This window comes from Ruditapes philippinarum, unplaced genomic scaffold, assembly GCF_026571515.1.
Source record: "Ruditapes philippinarum isolate M1 unplaced genomic scaffold, ASM2657151v2 ctg420_1_1_1_1, whole genome shotgun sequence".
NCBI classification, from domain to species: domain Eukaryota; kingdom Metazoa; phylum Mollusca; class Bivalvia; order Venerida; family Veneridae; genus Ruditapes; species Ruditapes philippinarum.
Window position 1 is genome coordinate 194,846 of NW_026867374.1, and position 17,475 is coordinate 212,320.

A 17,475-nucleotide genomic window follows, 5' to 3' on the forward strand; every position below is an offset into this window, starting at 1 on the left:
GAATTTTTTATTTCTCAGTTTCACATGTATTGTATGCATAGATAAAAGCTTACAAGTCAATAAGCACAACAGATGGCTATTTAATTTAGCTTATGGCTGTTATATTCTACACTTTTCTTTTAACTTTTTATAATCAAGACATCACTTCATGTATAAATGTAAATGATGTGCATGTATACAAACTTTATGCAGGCTGCAACGATATCGGGGAAGAGGCAAATATCTTTATTTCATCATTCATTTTAAAAAGAATGACAATCTTGTTTATTATATAAGGTATTGTTTTGCTATAATAGCAACAATACTAAGTGCAGAATTTCTTTAATGGCAATGATATTTTATAGTTATGACACTTTTGATAATGCGGCATTATTTAGCGTCCTGTTTATAATAGAACTGATATATTTAAATAATAAATGGTTGTGAAAGCAATTTAACCGCAGAGTGAACTTTGGTTGTCGCAAAGTGAACATTGGTTGTCGCTTTACATATTTACACATTTCTTACATTGTGCACATGTTTTGTTTCTTTTAATAAATATTCGTTATCAGTCTTTTGTCATATTTCTTATTTAAAGACATCCTTAAAATATACTGCTTCCCTGTATTTAGTTGGGCCTGTTTCTGGTTCCCTGAATATAAAAAAAACAACTCCAGAGCTCCTCGACGCTTTTCCGAGGGAAGTAACTCGTGTAGATTATAATGAAAAGATCAATATTTACTTCCCTTTGTAAAAGACGATTCAACATGTGTTGGAGAATTTATTTGTTCGTTTCTTTCTTTTGTATTTTTAAGAGTCATAAATTCTGTGTATTCTTTTTAAAAAGACGCTAAAACAAGGAAGTGTGATACTAGCTACAGATAATTTTATTTTAATAAATATTTATGAAAGAAACTGAATAGAGCATATCTTATTAAGTTATGAACATGTTGAAATTTGAATCTTTGCGCTTAAATATAGAACAAGAACGTTCAGGATTTTATTTTCTTTGGTACATGTAATTCCATGTCAGCAGTGACTATACACGTATGGATTTATAAATGAATAGACAGTCCTAAATGTTTCTTCCTTTTTTGATATCCATGTACTTATATACTAAAACTATACCAAGCTCCGTCTAATAGCAAGACAACAAAGTTTTTTTTTCAAAACTGCTTATCCAAGGAAAGAAATAAAAGGGCTGATCTAAAATCTAAATCAACGAGTCACAAATAACATTTCATCAATAGAAATTTTCCATTATATAATGAAACAGAATGTTAGAAACATTTTATTCTAGACTTGAACATGATATATCGTTCTGAAAATAGATATATACACAAAAAAAAATACATGTAGATTTATGTAAATCAGTAACATCTACACAATGAATTTGCAAAGAGAGATCTGTTGTTTAAATCTTGAAGAAGCCAAGGTCTAACGTTCAGCAGACTTCCTGTAGCGTTCTTTAAAAAGTTCGTCTGCGAGTCTCGAGCTAGATTTCCCGCCGTTTAAAAATCTCAGTTTCTCGTCTGTACCCCCCACCACTGTTATTAATTCACCTTGAAACACACGCGAAACTATAGCTAGTGCATAAAGGAAATTCTATTATCATTTACAAAAAAATATATCTTTTGATTTATAAAATCCTTTTATGATAATTATCAGATCTTATCTTCAGACGGCAATCTTAGCGCTGGATCAATTCCCTGGGAAAATCATCGTAATTCATTTGTTACTTTTAGAACTGTAAAACCGTCAAAATAGCAGCGCTTTGATGGTAGACTTAATGGATATCACAGGCCTCTCGAGCGCTAATTAAAGATAGTTGGGTGCTATACTTGTTTATTTCTTAAAGTGTAATTCACCCCCTTCTTTATGGGTTTCATATAACTACATGTTTTAATTAGAGAGGCGGCTTTTATGATTGTGCATTATTGCCAGTTTGATGGGAAGAAAATTACCCCAACCTCTATTTGCTATAATGAAATGTTTCCTCGACTTATACATTATTAAAATGCGTATATCGATAATTAAGGGCGGATTTTATACAGGGAAACACTGGTTGTTTTTTCCTTACATATACCGGTGTTTTTTCATCGGATAGAAAGAAAATAGCTATTAAGGAAAATGTGTGTTTTGATAGAAAGAATGGATTCGTTCGTCAAGGTGTATTAAATGATCTTTTAGTCTGATAATGATATTTTCAAGTAAGTATTTCCCCCATAATACACCTAGTGGGACTGTAAACCGGAAATATAAGTATTATACAGAAAAACACCAGACGACATTCTGTTCGTCTGTGTGTACATGCTTGTGAAAAACTTAATTATTGTATTTCATTTATGTGCTAGATTGCCCCATAAAACTTACCGACATAAACAAGCAACCGAGGACAATATTTTATATGAATTTACAAAACAGTCGTCTATTATATTCTAAATTTAGATTTAGCTTGATTATTTCTAATTACACTATTTTCATCTCTAAAATAAATTCGATGCCACGACTCTAATGTAATAGGATAATTGCCTCTAAAATAAGACGATAATGGAACTTTCTCCAAGTGACCCGTACAATTTGTGTTTGTATCATTACAGCGCCATCTGCAAATATCGTCAGCAGACGATTTAATTAGCCCAATAATGAGCAACCCAACAGTTTTGACAGAAGCTTAAATTAAGACGTTACAAATGAAGCTTGTCTGCAAATTAACAACATTCTTTGTGGTATGGAAAAATAACAATATTTTCTACGTCCCGGGCAACTATGCGCAAAATATATTTTGCTACATAATTGTAATGATAAGGTTAATGGGTAACGAAAAAAAACAACAAATATATCATATAATTATATTGTACATTGTTTGTGATACTTCTTTACTGTAAATGATGGCAAAGTGAAATTGTCTACTGAATGTGAGCACAACACAAGTTATATGTATAAGTACAAACTTATTTATGCGAAAGCTAGTCCACCAAGAAATTAGAATTAATCAATTGTCCAAGAACGAACACTGGGCGCTGTCCAGTTGTGTTTTCAGCATGAATTCAGAGCCAGGTATCGAATGTATTTATGTATTGCTGATTTGTGCGGAGAATTGAAATATACCTTGTGAAATTCAGGTTAGTATAGGTGCGAATTGCACGACCGTGGTTGATTTTCATTATCTTTTTGCCATTCTTTCGTATATCTTACAACATCAGGGTCTTGTGACGGATGACTTCAATTCCGGTGACGGAAGACTTTCACTTCCGGTTACGGATTACTTTTACTTCCAGGACCTTTAAAATCGGTACAAATACTTCTTATAAAGTTAACGGTGAGTGAATGTTTGGCTATTTGGCTTTGTCTCCTGTATATGTTCGCTCGTAGATGATTTTGTAAAGGACGCATTGGGTGCTTTTATTTCACTATATTTTAAAAAAGCTGTCACATGACTTATCGCGCATTGGTTTCACATAAAACCTAGCAAATATTGAACTTCCACTGATAATGATAATCCTGTATTGTCAAAACATGCCATCTATAATGTTTTAAATATTTAAAACCAAATGTCCCACGAGAATCTATGGAGAGTTAAAGGAAGCAATAAAAGCAACAATGGGTGAGCACATTTACCCCCCCCCCCCCCACACACACACACCAAATTATTGTGTATATACAGCCTTAATAAAGAAGTATGTTGAAAACCAAAGTGCTTCAACCCTGAAACAAAACAATTAAAGCTGAAATATAATATTGAGTAAACATATTCGTCTATGTTTAATTTAATACATTGAATGTTAAAACTCGTTCTATGCTCCATATTTTCACCAATTGAACTGATGTGACAGTTTGAATATTAAATATAAATGAAGTATTCAATATTGTACCACGAACTCAGGAAATTCTATAATTAGATAATTAATATAAAACACACAAAGTTGTGAGTCAATTTTAATCAAGTACTGCAATAATCAAGTACATCAAACAAAACACAACACAAGAAGTATATTAACTTAATTAAACAAAATGAAAAACAAAAAAAAAACAATATAGCGTGACGTGTCGGCTTCAGAAAAAAAAAAACAGAACAAAACAAAAAGTCATTGATAAAAAGTGAAACGTTGATGAAAGTGGCCTTTTCTCTAATATTGTAAATGTATTTCTATATAAAATGTTTCATTTGTAACTATTCTATTGCAAAAGGACACGTTTACAAATAATATTTTTTCTAAAAAAAAGGCAAACAGGGTAACCTTCAATATTATGAAGCTGATGGGGAAAATAGTAAATGTGCAAAGGTTGTGTCAAGACACTTAGAAAGGTATCCCTTCAGAACAGTAAAATAAATCTTCATGAAAACAAACTTATGTAAAAATGTGTCTATAGTTAAAAAAATATACAAAATATTCCATACAAGAAAAAAGACCTTAAAATGTATCATGTTACGGAATTGAATAAACATGTATTTTGTATTTTCATCACCAAAAATGCAACACCGACACTCTGAAAAATACGAGTTCTTCGGCATATTTAACAATGAAAGGGTATTTTTTGTCGATAGGAAGATAATAAGGCAATGCTTAATTATGAAATCATTTTTTACATATTAGAAAAAAAACTTTTCTAAAAAGTGTCTTGTTTAAAAGTCGTAAAATAACTTATATGTACATGTATGTAAAAATCGATTACGTTCAAGCATTAACGTCAATTCATGTAATTTATACTTATTTATACTTCTTTGATTTTGATACTTATCTTATACTAAGTATTACCTGACATGGTGAGCATATATATAAACGCGTTATTGGTAAAAAAACAAGACGTAAAGTTTCAAAGCAAAATAATAATAATAATAGCCATGTACTCTTAAAGCACTATGTTAGATAAAGTGTAAAATAAAATTTCAAATATCTTAATGTGAAAAAAAATCAAAATATTTTGGACCCATGTTCAATTAAATGTTAACTATTTAGTTTAGTACCAATGCCTTCAAGCATTTCACAGGTTTTTACAAATAAAAGAAAGGAGTTCAGTTAAATACTAGATTTATCAAAACAATATTTCTAATTTATCAACATGTTTCAAAGAAATTCGCGTACGATAGCTGACGTAGGTTTCAATGAAATCACTTACGTCAGCTGAAGCACGTTACAACGAAATTACTTACGTCAGCTATCGCATGTTTCATTGAAATAATTACGTCAGCTGACGCATGTTAAATTGAAAACAATTACGTCAGCTGGCGCACGTTTCATTGAAATAACGTACGTCAGCTGGCGCATGTTTCAATGAAATTACTTACGTCAGCTGACGCAAGGTTTCATTGAAATTACTTACGTCAGCTGACGCACGTTTCATTGAAATCAATTATGTCAACTAACGCACGTTTCACTGAAATTACTTACGTCAGCTGACGCACGTTTCACTGAAATCAATTATGTCAACTAACGCACGTTTTATTGGAATTACTTACGTCAGCTGACGCACGTTTCATTGAAATTACTTACGTCAGCTGACGCACGTTTCATTGAAATCAATTATGTCAGATAACGCACGTTTCACTGAAATTACTTACGTCAGCTGACGCACGTTAAACTAAAATCAATAACGTCAGCTTGCACACGTTTAATTGAAATCGTTTTGTCAGCTGGCGTATGTTAATTGAAATCAATGAAATCAACAAGGAAGGCTGGCACACGTTCCATTTGTTTAGATCACACTCATACGCTAATTGCAAAAATTAACATGTTTTTTAAATGGCATCATATAAGGCGGCGGCTATTTAAACAGTTTCGTTAAACATGACTTTTTTTACTTGTATTCTGTAAAACATTTGCCAATAAACGATATAACTTTTTTAATTTCCTGTGGCAAAATTTTCTTCATCTACTAGTATATACCATATCTTTATCTTTATCAAAATTTAAAAACATAACGTATCACAATCATGGGAACATTAAGTGTACATTTATGGTGGTCCTCCTTTTAAAGAGGCGCGTCTCCAGATAAGAATCAAACTTAGAAAAGAAATATTTATGAAATGTATCACTTCACATAATCGAGGTGAAACGATGATTTTATTTCTATAACACCAGACCTCTACCCTTTTACTGAGTATGACAAAATTCTGGATATTTTCAAGTATAGCTAAAGATTTCTGTGATCAGATAACTTGTACATGCTTGACAACGTTTGTACTGATTACAACAATTCATAAGTTTTTATAAAAATCGAAAATTATCTGGAGGTGTGCCGCTTTAAAATCATTCTAAAAATAGAAATGTTGAAGAAAACTTGCTGATTGTGCTCACGCTGTACAACTTTCATACAAAACTGTAAAACGGTTTTAAAGTGGCATGCCCTTTATATACAAAATGCATTACTAAAAAGCGAACATTGAAAACCATGATCAAACGGCACAAGCGAGCACTTGAGTAGAACCACCGATTTGCCTTAAGCTAACTGTATAACTTCGTCACATGAAAGAATCCAAAGTCTCTGACGGGATTCCAATCCAAAGCGGTGAAGGGAAAGTGATTTGACATCCGCGGCCATAACCACTTGACCACGAAGGTCCTTAGATTACGTTTGTCAATCCTTTTTTAAAATATATCTAAATACAGTTACGCTATATCCAAAAAGAAACATAGGCAAAATGTTAACATTAATTCAGTAGTGGTCGTTAAATCAACAAATATTTTCACATCTTTGCGTCTTAAATGAAATAAAGAATAAATTTGACATTAAATCAAAGGCATGCCTCTTTAAAATCGGTTTGGTATAATAAATACAATAAAATTTAAATTAGAAAAAAAATATAACAAATTACATTTAAGTACACATGTGTTACCAACAGCTTGCACTTAAATGCACGTGCAAGACACGTAACTAATTAAATATTTAATGGCAAAAATAAAAAAAAGGCTTTTCCAATCGTAAATCTGGTACCTCGTGCTACTCTCTTATATGTTCGCTGTACGAGAAGAACAGATGTGAAATAATGAAAAAAGACAGTACGTACCAGTACCAGCGACACTCTCCAACATGTATAATGAACAATAAAATATGAAAATAATAGAGAGAGAAAATTAAAATCTGAGCAACAAAGCCACTTTGGGTTACAAAGCGAACAACCGGAAGTCGCTGAACATCTGTGACGCGTTCGGCGATGGTGACATCACTTCTTTTTTGCGCAAACCAAGTTTCATGTCATGAGCACTATAAGAACGCCGGAATTACCGATGACTTTGTAAAATACGCACTGTGTACGTGAAACATACCATTTTGTAACGTCACAGACGCTCACTGTGCAACATGTATATCATTTTAAGTAATGCGTTTAATAAACACGCCATCTGTTACTTCGTAGAACTTTCATGCGCGACACATTCTTGTCATTTGCGTCCCATAATATTGTGTGTTTTACACACTCGATACAACTAAGTAATATAATCACAAACTGTAAACAAAACATGACACTTCCAGAGTCAAACATTGCACACTCAAGCGTTTATTTGACTTGCACACTACCATCACTGATCCCCAACGTTCATATAAATTGGCATGCGCATTAACATCATATGCACGTGCGGAAATTACGTAAAGAGCATTACTTCAATTTTTATTTCTGCGTCACACAATGCATTACGTCATCTAGTCATGCGTTACAACTGTTTAATTCTGTCACGCGCAATGGCATCAACTAATTTACAATTTTTGTCATGATGCTGTCACAGCAAATTTCACACAGTACATCCGTATGATACTGTTTGTTTGCTTCACGTGTGTTTCTTGTATAATTAGTGTCATTAAAACATTAATCTCAATAGACAGCATACTGTCATTTATTTTAAAAGTTTAACGCCTATGTTTGCACCATTCACATTAACACGCAGAATTGCCGTGTTTTCCTCTGAGATGCCCTCTACACTATTTTCTACTTCAGATGATATGACAAAATCTTGCAGGCGTTTCTATCAGTCCCAACAATATTTCTTCAACCAAATAAATAAAGTTATCGTATATTGTAAAAGGTACTATCACGCGTTTCCAAAACACTGAGTTATGATAAAAATGATGTTGATCAAAATACTAAAAAATAACAATATGGAACGAACTTTAAATAACTGAAGTAACAATATTCATAGCGTTTTTCTTTCACACCATCGCCGTTGAAAATTGCATTTTCTGATTCCCTCGACCCTGAAGTTGACTGTGTCCCTGCTCTTTGAGCATTTTTGGATAATCTTGTTCACACAATAGGGAACCGTTCACAATACTGTATCTATCACCGGGAACCAGCTGATTATGACACGTGACACACGCAAAGCATTTCACGTGATACACAGAATTTGTTGACTTCATCACAAGTTCACTAGCGCCAATAGTCTGACCACATGATCCACACGCTGCACCGTTTCCAAATAACCTGGAAAAATCAATACAATTTTAATTCGCTATATCCTACCATTTATTAATATCGCAATAACACACTTACATCTTTTATAGGAAACAACAACAGACATTTTCAAAAATTGTTCAGGGTAGGTCTTTAAAACAAATCAAAGAAGTCCCTTTTCAGTGTTCCTTGTGTTAATATATCAAACCAGCAAATTTATCTGGGGGGGGGGGGGATTCCGCAATTAATTGCTTTTAAATTTTTCAATGGTGGACTTAATAAACATTGAAACCAAATTTAAAGGGGAGAAAAAACTAATACTATTGAAAACCCCAGACTAGTTACACAGATAAAACTTTTTTAAAACTAATTAATTTCTATGATTGAAAGCTTGATAATAAATGTCTGCTCTAATCATCTGATTTCAAATGAAATGATACTTTATTCCATTCAATGTATATTAGAAAATGATTAAAATGTGTAAATATCTCTTTGGAAACCGGTTCTTTTGAAAATTTCAATTAAGCGCCGACTCTACATGGTTTAAGTGACTACACAAGATCAATGTATCAACGTTTATCAAAAGCTATAAGTCAAACTGGTAATTTATGCATATTTAGCTAGCAATGAGCGACAAATGGGTTTTAATTAAAAACCTACAAATCCAAGTCGAGATATCATTTGATATCCTGAACGTGTTTTATTTATGAATAACCAAAGTACGAGATATATTAAATTTTTAGATTAATTTTTCTATCCCTTATTGTGTTGATTTATTTCATATTATTGCAATATTAAATTTTAATGAAAGCTGTCTCGCATAAAACATCTAATGCTCAATAAAGTATTTAGTAATATAATGTTCAAAGAACTTTATTCTGAGTGACAGACGAGCAACCCTCTTTATAAATCATTTCATTTCTATGATATTAACGTGCTTTTGAAATTCAAACTTCAATGTTATTTCAATGATAGTCGCTTTCAAATATTGTTATTAAGAAATTAAAAGCAATTTAAACAATTTATATCGTATATGAATCAGTATAAAAAAAACGTGTGCTTCTAATTGAAAATAGCCCTAGGGAGGTTTCTAGATTAAAGTAAAAGCGGTGCAAACATAAGAATAATGCAATTATCTTAATGAGTATAGAACTTTTGTATTCTCCAGTATTCTCACAGGCTGAATTAAGCTTCTGGACTTATTACACTAAGTTTCATATTCCTGCCAATCGACACCAAAGAACATTTTTCAGACAAAAGACGGTACTTTTTAAGTTTTAAGAATCCAGCCCAATATAAGTGTTTCACGTCTGCTTTAATTCCACAAAACGCGTACATTTAGTATGTTTCAGGTGTAAATTTCAGAATTAGTCTAATTTAAACGTAACGGCATCGCTTCTTCTTACTGTAAAATCATTAGTAACAAATTTACAATAGAAACATTTTTTCGCTCTGTCTTTTGAAGATTCATTAAAGACATAAATTACACGGAGGCAAACTAATAAGGCAGTGGGTAGCTCACACGGCGGGAACCAATTATGTCTCGTAAGCAAGGCGTGTGAAATCTAGTTATTACTGCCTTGTGGAAATGTAACCCATTCTCAACGAAAAAGTATATAAATTTACCATAATTGAATGAGCGCCTTCACAAACAGTTTTAAAATGAGAGAGTATACGTAAAACGGGCGTTTCTAAACGCTGCATGCAACGCCAGGGAGGTTCATAATAAGTTTTATTTTCTAAGTTACAATTTCAAACACACAGGCAACTTCTAACGCTGCAAGAATATTATATTAACCCAGCTGCATGAGATGTAAATTAGAAATAATATACAAAATTCTCAGAGGTAACGAGGGTGATTTATGCTGTAGAATTTTATTTGTACTTGACTATGACTTCACTAAGATAATACCAAATCAAGTCGCGTTTTATGGACGTTGTTCAGAGATAAAACATCAATAACAATTGCAAAGAAAAGAAAATTGGTACGGGTGTTCACATCCGAGTTCCCGTTTAATTACTAATACATTTTTGTGATGTGTAGACGTTCGAGTAATTACACGGGGTTTTCAATATCTGCATTCGTTTTAAACAGTATATACATATTCGAACAACGCCGTGCACGTTAAGCCCATCTCACACAGGACACACGGCTTACACGGTTGACAACCCGTGTAAACCGTACATACAACCGAACTAACCGTAGCGTTATCCGAGTTACACTCGGGCCATTCGAGTGTATCCGTGTAAGCCGTGTATGATTTTTAAAACTTTTAAAAAAACTGGTAAGGATGCCATGTCCGTGTATGACCGTATAAGCGACCGTACAAGACCGTAAGAGACCGTGTGAGACCGTATGAGACCGTATATACAGCCGTATGTGAAGTTCACTCCACGAGTGAGCCCAACCGTATCAAGGTCGTATATAAATCGTATGGAATCGTTCGAGACCGTCCCCAAGTCCTACATCCAACACCCGATTAACACCCGAATGTCACAAGATCACGGTACGATTCAAACGAGTGCACACACGGTTTCATACGATCGCCATACGACCAATACGGTTCATATACGAAACATACATGGCCGACACGGTAAAGTACGGGTAAACAGGGTCTCACACGGCCTCGTACGGTCTAACACGGCCTCTACGTCAGCAAGAACTGTACAAAAAACACAACTACCTGCTGCCACCCTACCAAGAGTGCTTGCTGCATCACACTAGAATGTATCCAAAGAAGAAGTTTTGGACGCATAGAAGGAATACAAGAAGAGCCATCCAGGCCCACCGACCACTCCAACTTATTGACCCTGATAAGCTAGAGGACCAACCGGCAATAACCGTGTCTCCCAGGGATTCAGACTCCAATGCCAGCTCGGTGGACCCTCCAGCAACCGCTACACAACAAGAAAAGACACATTCATTTTACATTGCTTCACTTTTTATTCATTTATTGATGTTAATATTAGTTATAAAGATTGTTGACAGGTTATATGGCCTTATATAAACGGCTGTTTGTAAATATAACCCGAGCCGCTAGGCGAGGGTTATATTGCAAACAGTCGTTTATATAAAGCCATATAACCTGTCAACAATCTTTATAACGAATTTATGAAACAGCAAGCATCATTTTTAGAGGAATAAAGCGAGATTTCTTTATAAATCGACAGCAGCCGTGTATATAAAAATATATAAACGTCACGATTATCCAATGAAAAGCGATGTTACAAACGTGCAGTATTATAATGATCTATATATTAGTGTTAGTCGTTGAAATTTCGAAAATTCATGAAGCCAAGTCATCAAAATGGGTTAATTTATATCAAAACATACACAAATGTGTGATATTTCGGGCCTAACTCGAACAAAAGTCGGCGGGACCCTATGTAAACCCTGTGAAAGTCGAGTAAATCGAGTAAAAGTCGTGTTTTATCGTACCAGACCGAACTAGACCGTACTTGGAACCGTACAACAGTCGTATGTATTCGTATGCAAATCGTGTTCAAACCTTGCTTGACCGAGTATATCCGTGCTCAATTCGTACATACTCGTGCTATATTCGAGTCTAATTCGTGCCAACTAAACCACAAGCACGGTTGGAGCTCAAAACTCGTACCAGTCAACCCGTGTATAACCGAGTATACCGTATGGGAATCGTGTGTCCAACCGTGTTTTGTGTGAGACGGGCTATAAGGACTTTTACTCATTTTAGCAAAAGTACATGCAAATGTTTACACGTTCGTTTATACGTGCATGTATCCAACTTTTAGAACTTAAGTACTTTCCGCCGAACGTGATATTTCATTGGTTAATTTTTCGTCTATGTTCACGCGTACAAATGTCGTCGAAATTAAAAGTTCTAATCTACATCTAGTCTAGGTTTTTTGCACACAGATGGTGTTATATTTCTTTGCTAATTTCATTGGTTCAATTTGATTAATTACTGATCTAAGACTGTGAAAGTAGAGTTGATTACTTTAATGTATTGGTCCGATCTTTCGCTACCGTATTTGTTCTTATTGATGAACCAATGGATACAGGGATTTAATATTATTTTGTCTATGATGTTGTTGTAATCGTTGTTGTTGTTGTTGTTGTTGTGGTAGTGGTTGTGAAATACACATCATTATATGCTGCAAAATAAGGCTTTCTATATTTTTATGACGCATGCGTAAGGTTGTTTGCCTTTTTAATGAAAATTTGTAAGAATTGATAATCTTTAAGTTAAACTATTATGAGACGACTCCAAGATCAGATTATCTTCAAGCAAATAAAATTTAAAAAAAAATAAGTATCAAAATGACTCAGTATATATAAATACGGTATTTCACTGCATTTTCTAATATAATATGCATGTTTACTTTTAGTGTGATGTCGGAAAAAAAATTGAATAACATTAGAAATTGAACAGTCATGTACCCGTTCCTAAAATAAATAAAACATGTGTAGATCCAATAAGGAATTGATCGTTTGGTTACATTTTTCTTTTAAGTATTTTTAAATAAAATTTAAACAAAAATGAATAAATGTTATTGGGCCAACTGATCGAGAGAAAAAAAAAGGTTATGAGGTACTTTACCTCGAATCCCGATCAAATGATAACCAACTTCATAAACTCCTCAGCAAAATCTAACTAAAGTTTAGATCTACATCTTTCTTGCATGGGTCGTTTCTCAACATATTTTGTTTTGTTAAATTAACGTGCATTTTTCAAGACAAATACGGTATGTGACGGGACGACAGAATAACTTAGTCAGACAAATGAGTATAGACTACAGGGAAATTGCCATCTCAGTAATTACAGTGTCGTTAATGAGGACTTGTAATGAATTATATCTATGTGTATATTGGTAACACCAACAGGAAAACATTGTACCTACAGTATGGTGCAAATAAAAAATCCCGCACTTTTTTGTTTATTTACTAGTTTTAGAATATACTCCAGAACGAGGCTTTATATTTGAGCGCGTAGTCCGTTATGAAATCCGTAGAAGCAGCATAACAATTCTAAACATAATTTGCAAACAGAGGAAGAGTTGGTATTCATGTAGAGTATTCTGCCATAAAATCCGGATTGTTCGCTTAAAATTTGGAAATGCACACAGGTTGCAAACTCGCAAATCAAAAACGTTTTCTGTAAATCACTCAACATCCGGGTTTCTGATTCAAATTAACTAAATCTGATGATATTTGTATGTAACAAGGAAACACGTACATGCATAATTATTGATGTTTTGGGGACTTTGAGGACAAATAAATGATTGCTAATGAAACAATCAATTTAACACAAATCTTGATGAAAAAGAGTCATGTTGTTTCTTGGTAAGTAATCAAACAGAATATATTATTAGCTCGATGAAAATATGTCATTCCATGTCACAAGTATGTTACAATAAGCGAACAGTTTTTAAACATATGATTTTGTTTCAAGAACTATACAGGGTATTGAACTTCCTGAAGGGAAACGTACTTAATTAGAATGACCCGAGTCTAGACCGAAGCGGCGCAACTGCTTTTTTGTACAAAAGAAATGTAGTTTAATTAAAGTTTAACGATTCTTAGACGCACACACCTTAAATTAATTCGAAAAGACAATTTTAGAGGAATGATTGTAAGCCAAATGAACACATGTGACTTATTGTTCCGTGAGTTTAAAGTAATTTAGAAAATTTAGTTTGCTGAATTTCAAAGGTCCACAAGAGAATTAAGTGTACAAATCTATTTTGTAGATCTCATTCTAGTAATGAAATCCCAATGTAATAGACTATTGTAAATTCACTCTGACATACACCATTTGTTGTTGCATTCTCTATGGGGAGTTCAGTTTTTGGTTTGGAAAAAAAAAAGAATTAGAACGAAACATTTTACATAGGCAACTGTATAGACAGATATTTGAACAAAATGCAAAGAAATTCCGATGTAAATACGCATAACTTATGTTATGTCGCATGCTTAAATAAGCCACTAGCCGACAACAATGCCTTACACTATTTAACGTACATACTTATATGTGTATGAATTATTTACTTGTGCTGTTATCAGTATATTTCATTTACTTGCCTGGAAAACATTTCTGATAGACTGATATACCGATATATCAGGGCACGAGGAAAACAGCAAAATCTCAAAAATTGTTTTTCTGATATATATCAGGGGATGACGAAAACAACATTTCAAAAATGGCATTTCTGATATATATCAGGGCACGACGAAAGCAACAAAATCTCAAAATTAGCTATCACTTTTTGCTTAACCCCTTGTTTCTGATATGCAATAAATGTATTAGATACAGGACTATAATATTTGTCTGACGTCACAAATAAAGCAAAATATAACCGTGACACGTCACGTGTAGCCAGCATCATTTTAATTGAATATTTAAACCAGGATTAAAGCCAGTCTTACATTTTATGTAGGACCGGTTCATGTATTAAATAAAAACGGTACTTCTAGACATGTCCCTTTTCATATTATATTAAAGATATTGTTTGAAAAAATATATAATGATAAAAGCAACGTGTAGTATTTAACAGAACACTAATTTTATAATAACTACGGTAATGTTTAGTACTATAAGTATGGTAATATATAGACGCAACTCGTTTCTATTCCAATTTTTCGTGCATATCTGCATGTGTTAAAATGAAATAAACGAGACGGATTTTTTCTGAGAAAACGTTAAAACATAATGAAATCATTTTTTGAAAACCGATTCAATCAATCATAAACGTCTTATGATTGACAGAAAAGCACGTGCTGTAATAAATGACGAATTTTCAAAGTCTAAATTAAATATAGCAGAAGGTAAAAAATCCATCAAGACTGATTGACAACCAAAAGCAGAAAATATGAACAACACTTTGTCTTGTTTTATGATTTCATCAGAACGCAATGAAGATGTGTTATGTTTCTTGAAATATTTTTATTTTCGCTTTATATCTATATAAATAAAGTTTAAGGAATAATTCTGACGGGAATTCATTTCTAATAAGTAATAAAATGTGCGAATTAAAATATAACCGACGTTTCCATAATGCTACTGTTTTCGTGTAATAAACCAATCGCTGTCGATTTCGTCTTTCGATTTGCAGATTTCTTTGGCGATTAGTTTTTACCTTCTAAATTCTCTAAGAATATAAAACAAAAGCCCTATCGTAACTATTAGGTTCTTTCCGTCAAACATCGGTTATCGGCGAGTTATTCCGAATGGATAATTGGTAATTGGCAAGGTGTTCCGAATGACGAAAATTGACAGAATTTACTTCCGGTTTTCATCACATGTCCTTAAGAAGAAGCACTTTTATTCGAAGACCCTTTTTAAGATCGTTATTTGGAATCAAAATCATACATGTTGAAATTTGCCGAAATACAATTCATATCAAAATGTTTATACAGTAACTCAAAATGTATAACAAGAGAGGTTCGAGTGGCTCAAGTTATGTTGTAATAATTACTTCTATCCTAGAACTTTCGCAAGAAAACATTGCCTGGTTTCCATTTGACCTTGACCTAAAAGATTCGAACATTTTGGGGTTTTTTTACAATAAAACATTAATAAAATAAACACATTCCTTCAAACATAATTCTATTGTATTGACTTATATAATATTGTAAAATGAATATGAAGCCAAGGATAAAAATGGTTAATACTCGTAGCTGATTGGAATTATTGTTTTTCTCGTTTATCTTATGTTTGAAATTGTGCATAATGCGTGCATGGAAAGCGAATTTATCAAGAAAAGCCAGTATCCAATCATAAAGTAGCAGAGAGTAACTGCATTTTACGATTTGAGACGCCACAGATACCGAGATGGTTTGATAAAAAAACCTGCATATTGTAATAAGAGTAGATCACGCTATATTCCCGACCGCACACTGTTTCTTTGAGCGTAATAAATAAAAAAAGATATTCAATATTCAAAATTAAAAATAAAAGTTAAATTTATTGTCTTTTTTTTCTCGTATCCGTATATTTGATGTTCGGGTAATAAATAACATGAAATATGCCGAATTCACAAGAGCTATTGAGGGATTGATACAATAAAATGTAACAAATAATTGAAAACGTCGTATAAGTATTGATATTACATGTAATTCAAAATCATTTATTCGTAAATTGTGACTTGTTTTTCATAATATCTACTATTTATGTGTATGTAAAAATGATTATATAATTATTGTACGATTCTAGGATAAACTATTTGTTGTTCTTCTTCTTCTTTTTGTTATTTATAAATGAGTTAGAGTTATAACTAAGACACTAAATCGTTGAACGACAACAAAATAGTCCGGCAATGCAACCTGGACCGACTGTCCCTTTCAAATTTATCGCTCTGAAAATCATAATTGGTAACTCAAACTGAAGAGCAGAGCCATATTACATGTATTATAATTAGCAGAACAACTGCAGAATCGTTCTGTTGACTTTCAGCCATGATTTACGCGAGTACACGTGGCTGAATTTAATAAAGGGAGGTAATAAGCGTACAGAAGATGATAAATTTTACAACAAAATGCATATCATTTACATGATGTAATTAGAACGTTGACTTTCAATATCTCTCGGAAATTATAGAGAAACTGTACGTTATCTTAATCCATTTTTTCTTATGCTGGTCAAAAAGAGTTGTATTAAAACAAGGGGAGTGGGCAGTCAAGAGAATCGAAGAAGATTTGGTATTCATGTAGAGTATTCTGCCATAAAATCCGAATTGTTCGCTTAACATTTTGAAAAGTGTGTATACAGGTTGCACATTCGCAATTTAAAAACGTTTTCTGTAAATCACGCAACATCCGGGTTTCTTATTCAAATAAACTAAATCTGATGATATTTTTATGTAACAAGGATTCATGTACATGCATGATTATTGATGTTTTGGGGACTTTAAGGACAAATAAATGATTGCTAATGAAACAATCAATTTAACACAAATCTTGATGAAAAAGAGTCATGTTGTTTCTTGGTAAGTCACCAAACAGAATGTACTATTAGCTCGATGAAAATATGTCATTCCATGTCACAAGTATGTTTCAATAAGCGAACAGTTTTTAAACATATGATATTTTTTTTCAAGAACTATACAGGGTATTGAAATTCCCGAAGGGAAGC

General features: G+C 33.0%; 1 protein-coding gene across 1 annotated transcript in view; it reads right to left on the minus strand.

The window, feature by feature from the left end:
* Positions 1 to 6,185: 6,185 nt before the first annotated feature.
* Positions 6,186 to 17,475, minus strand: part of LOC132735854 (LIM domain transcription factor LMO4-like) — a 37,751-nt gene continuing 26,461 nt past the window's right edge. The window contains exon 3 of the mRNA XM_060722870.1: positions 6,186 to 8,395. Coding sequence (XP_060578853.1) covers positions 8,125 to 8,395 — 271 coding nt within the window. The 3' untranslated portion in view covers positions 6,186 to 8,124. The remainder of the gene's footprint in view (positions 8,396 to 17,475) is intronic.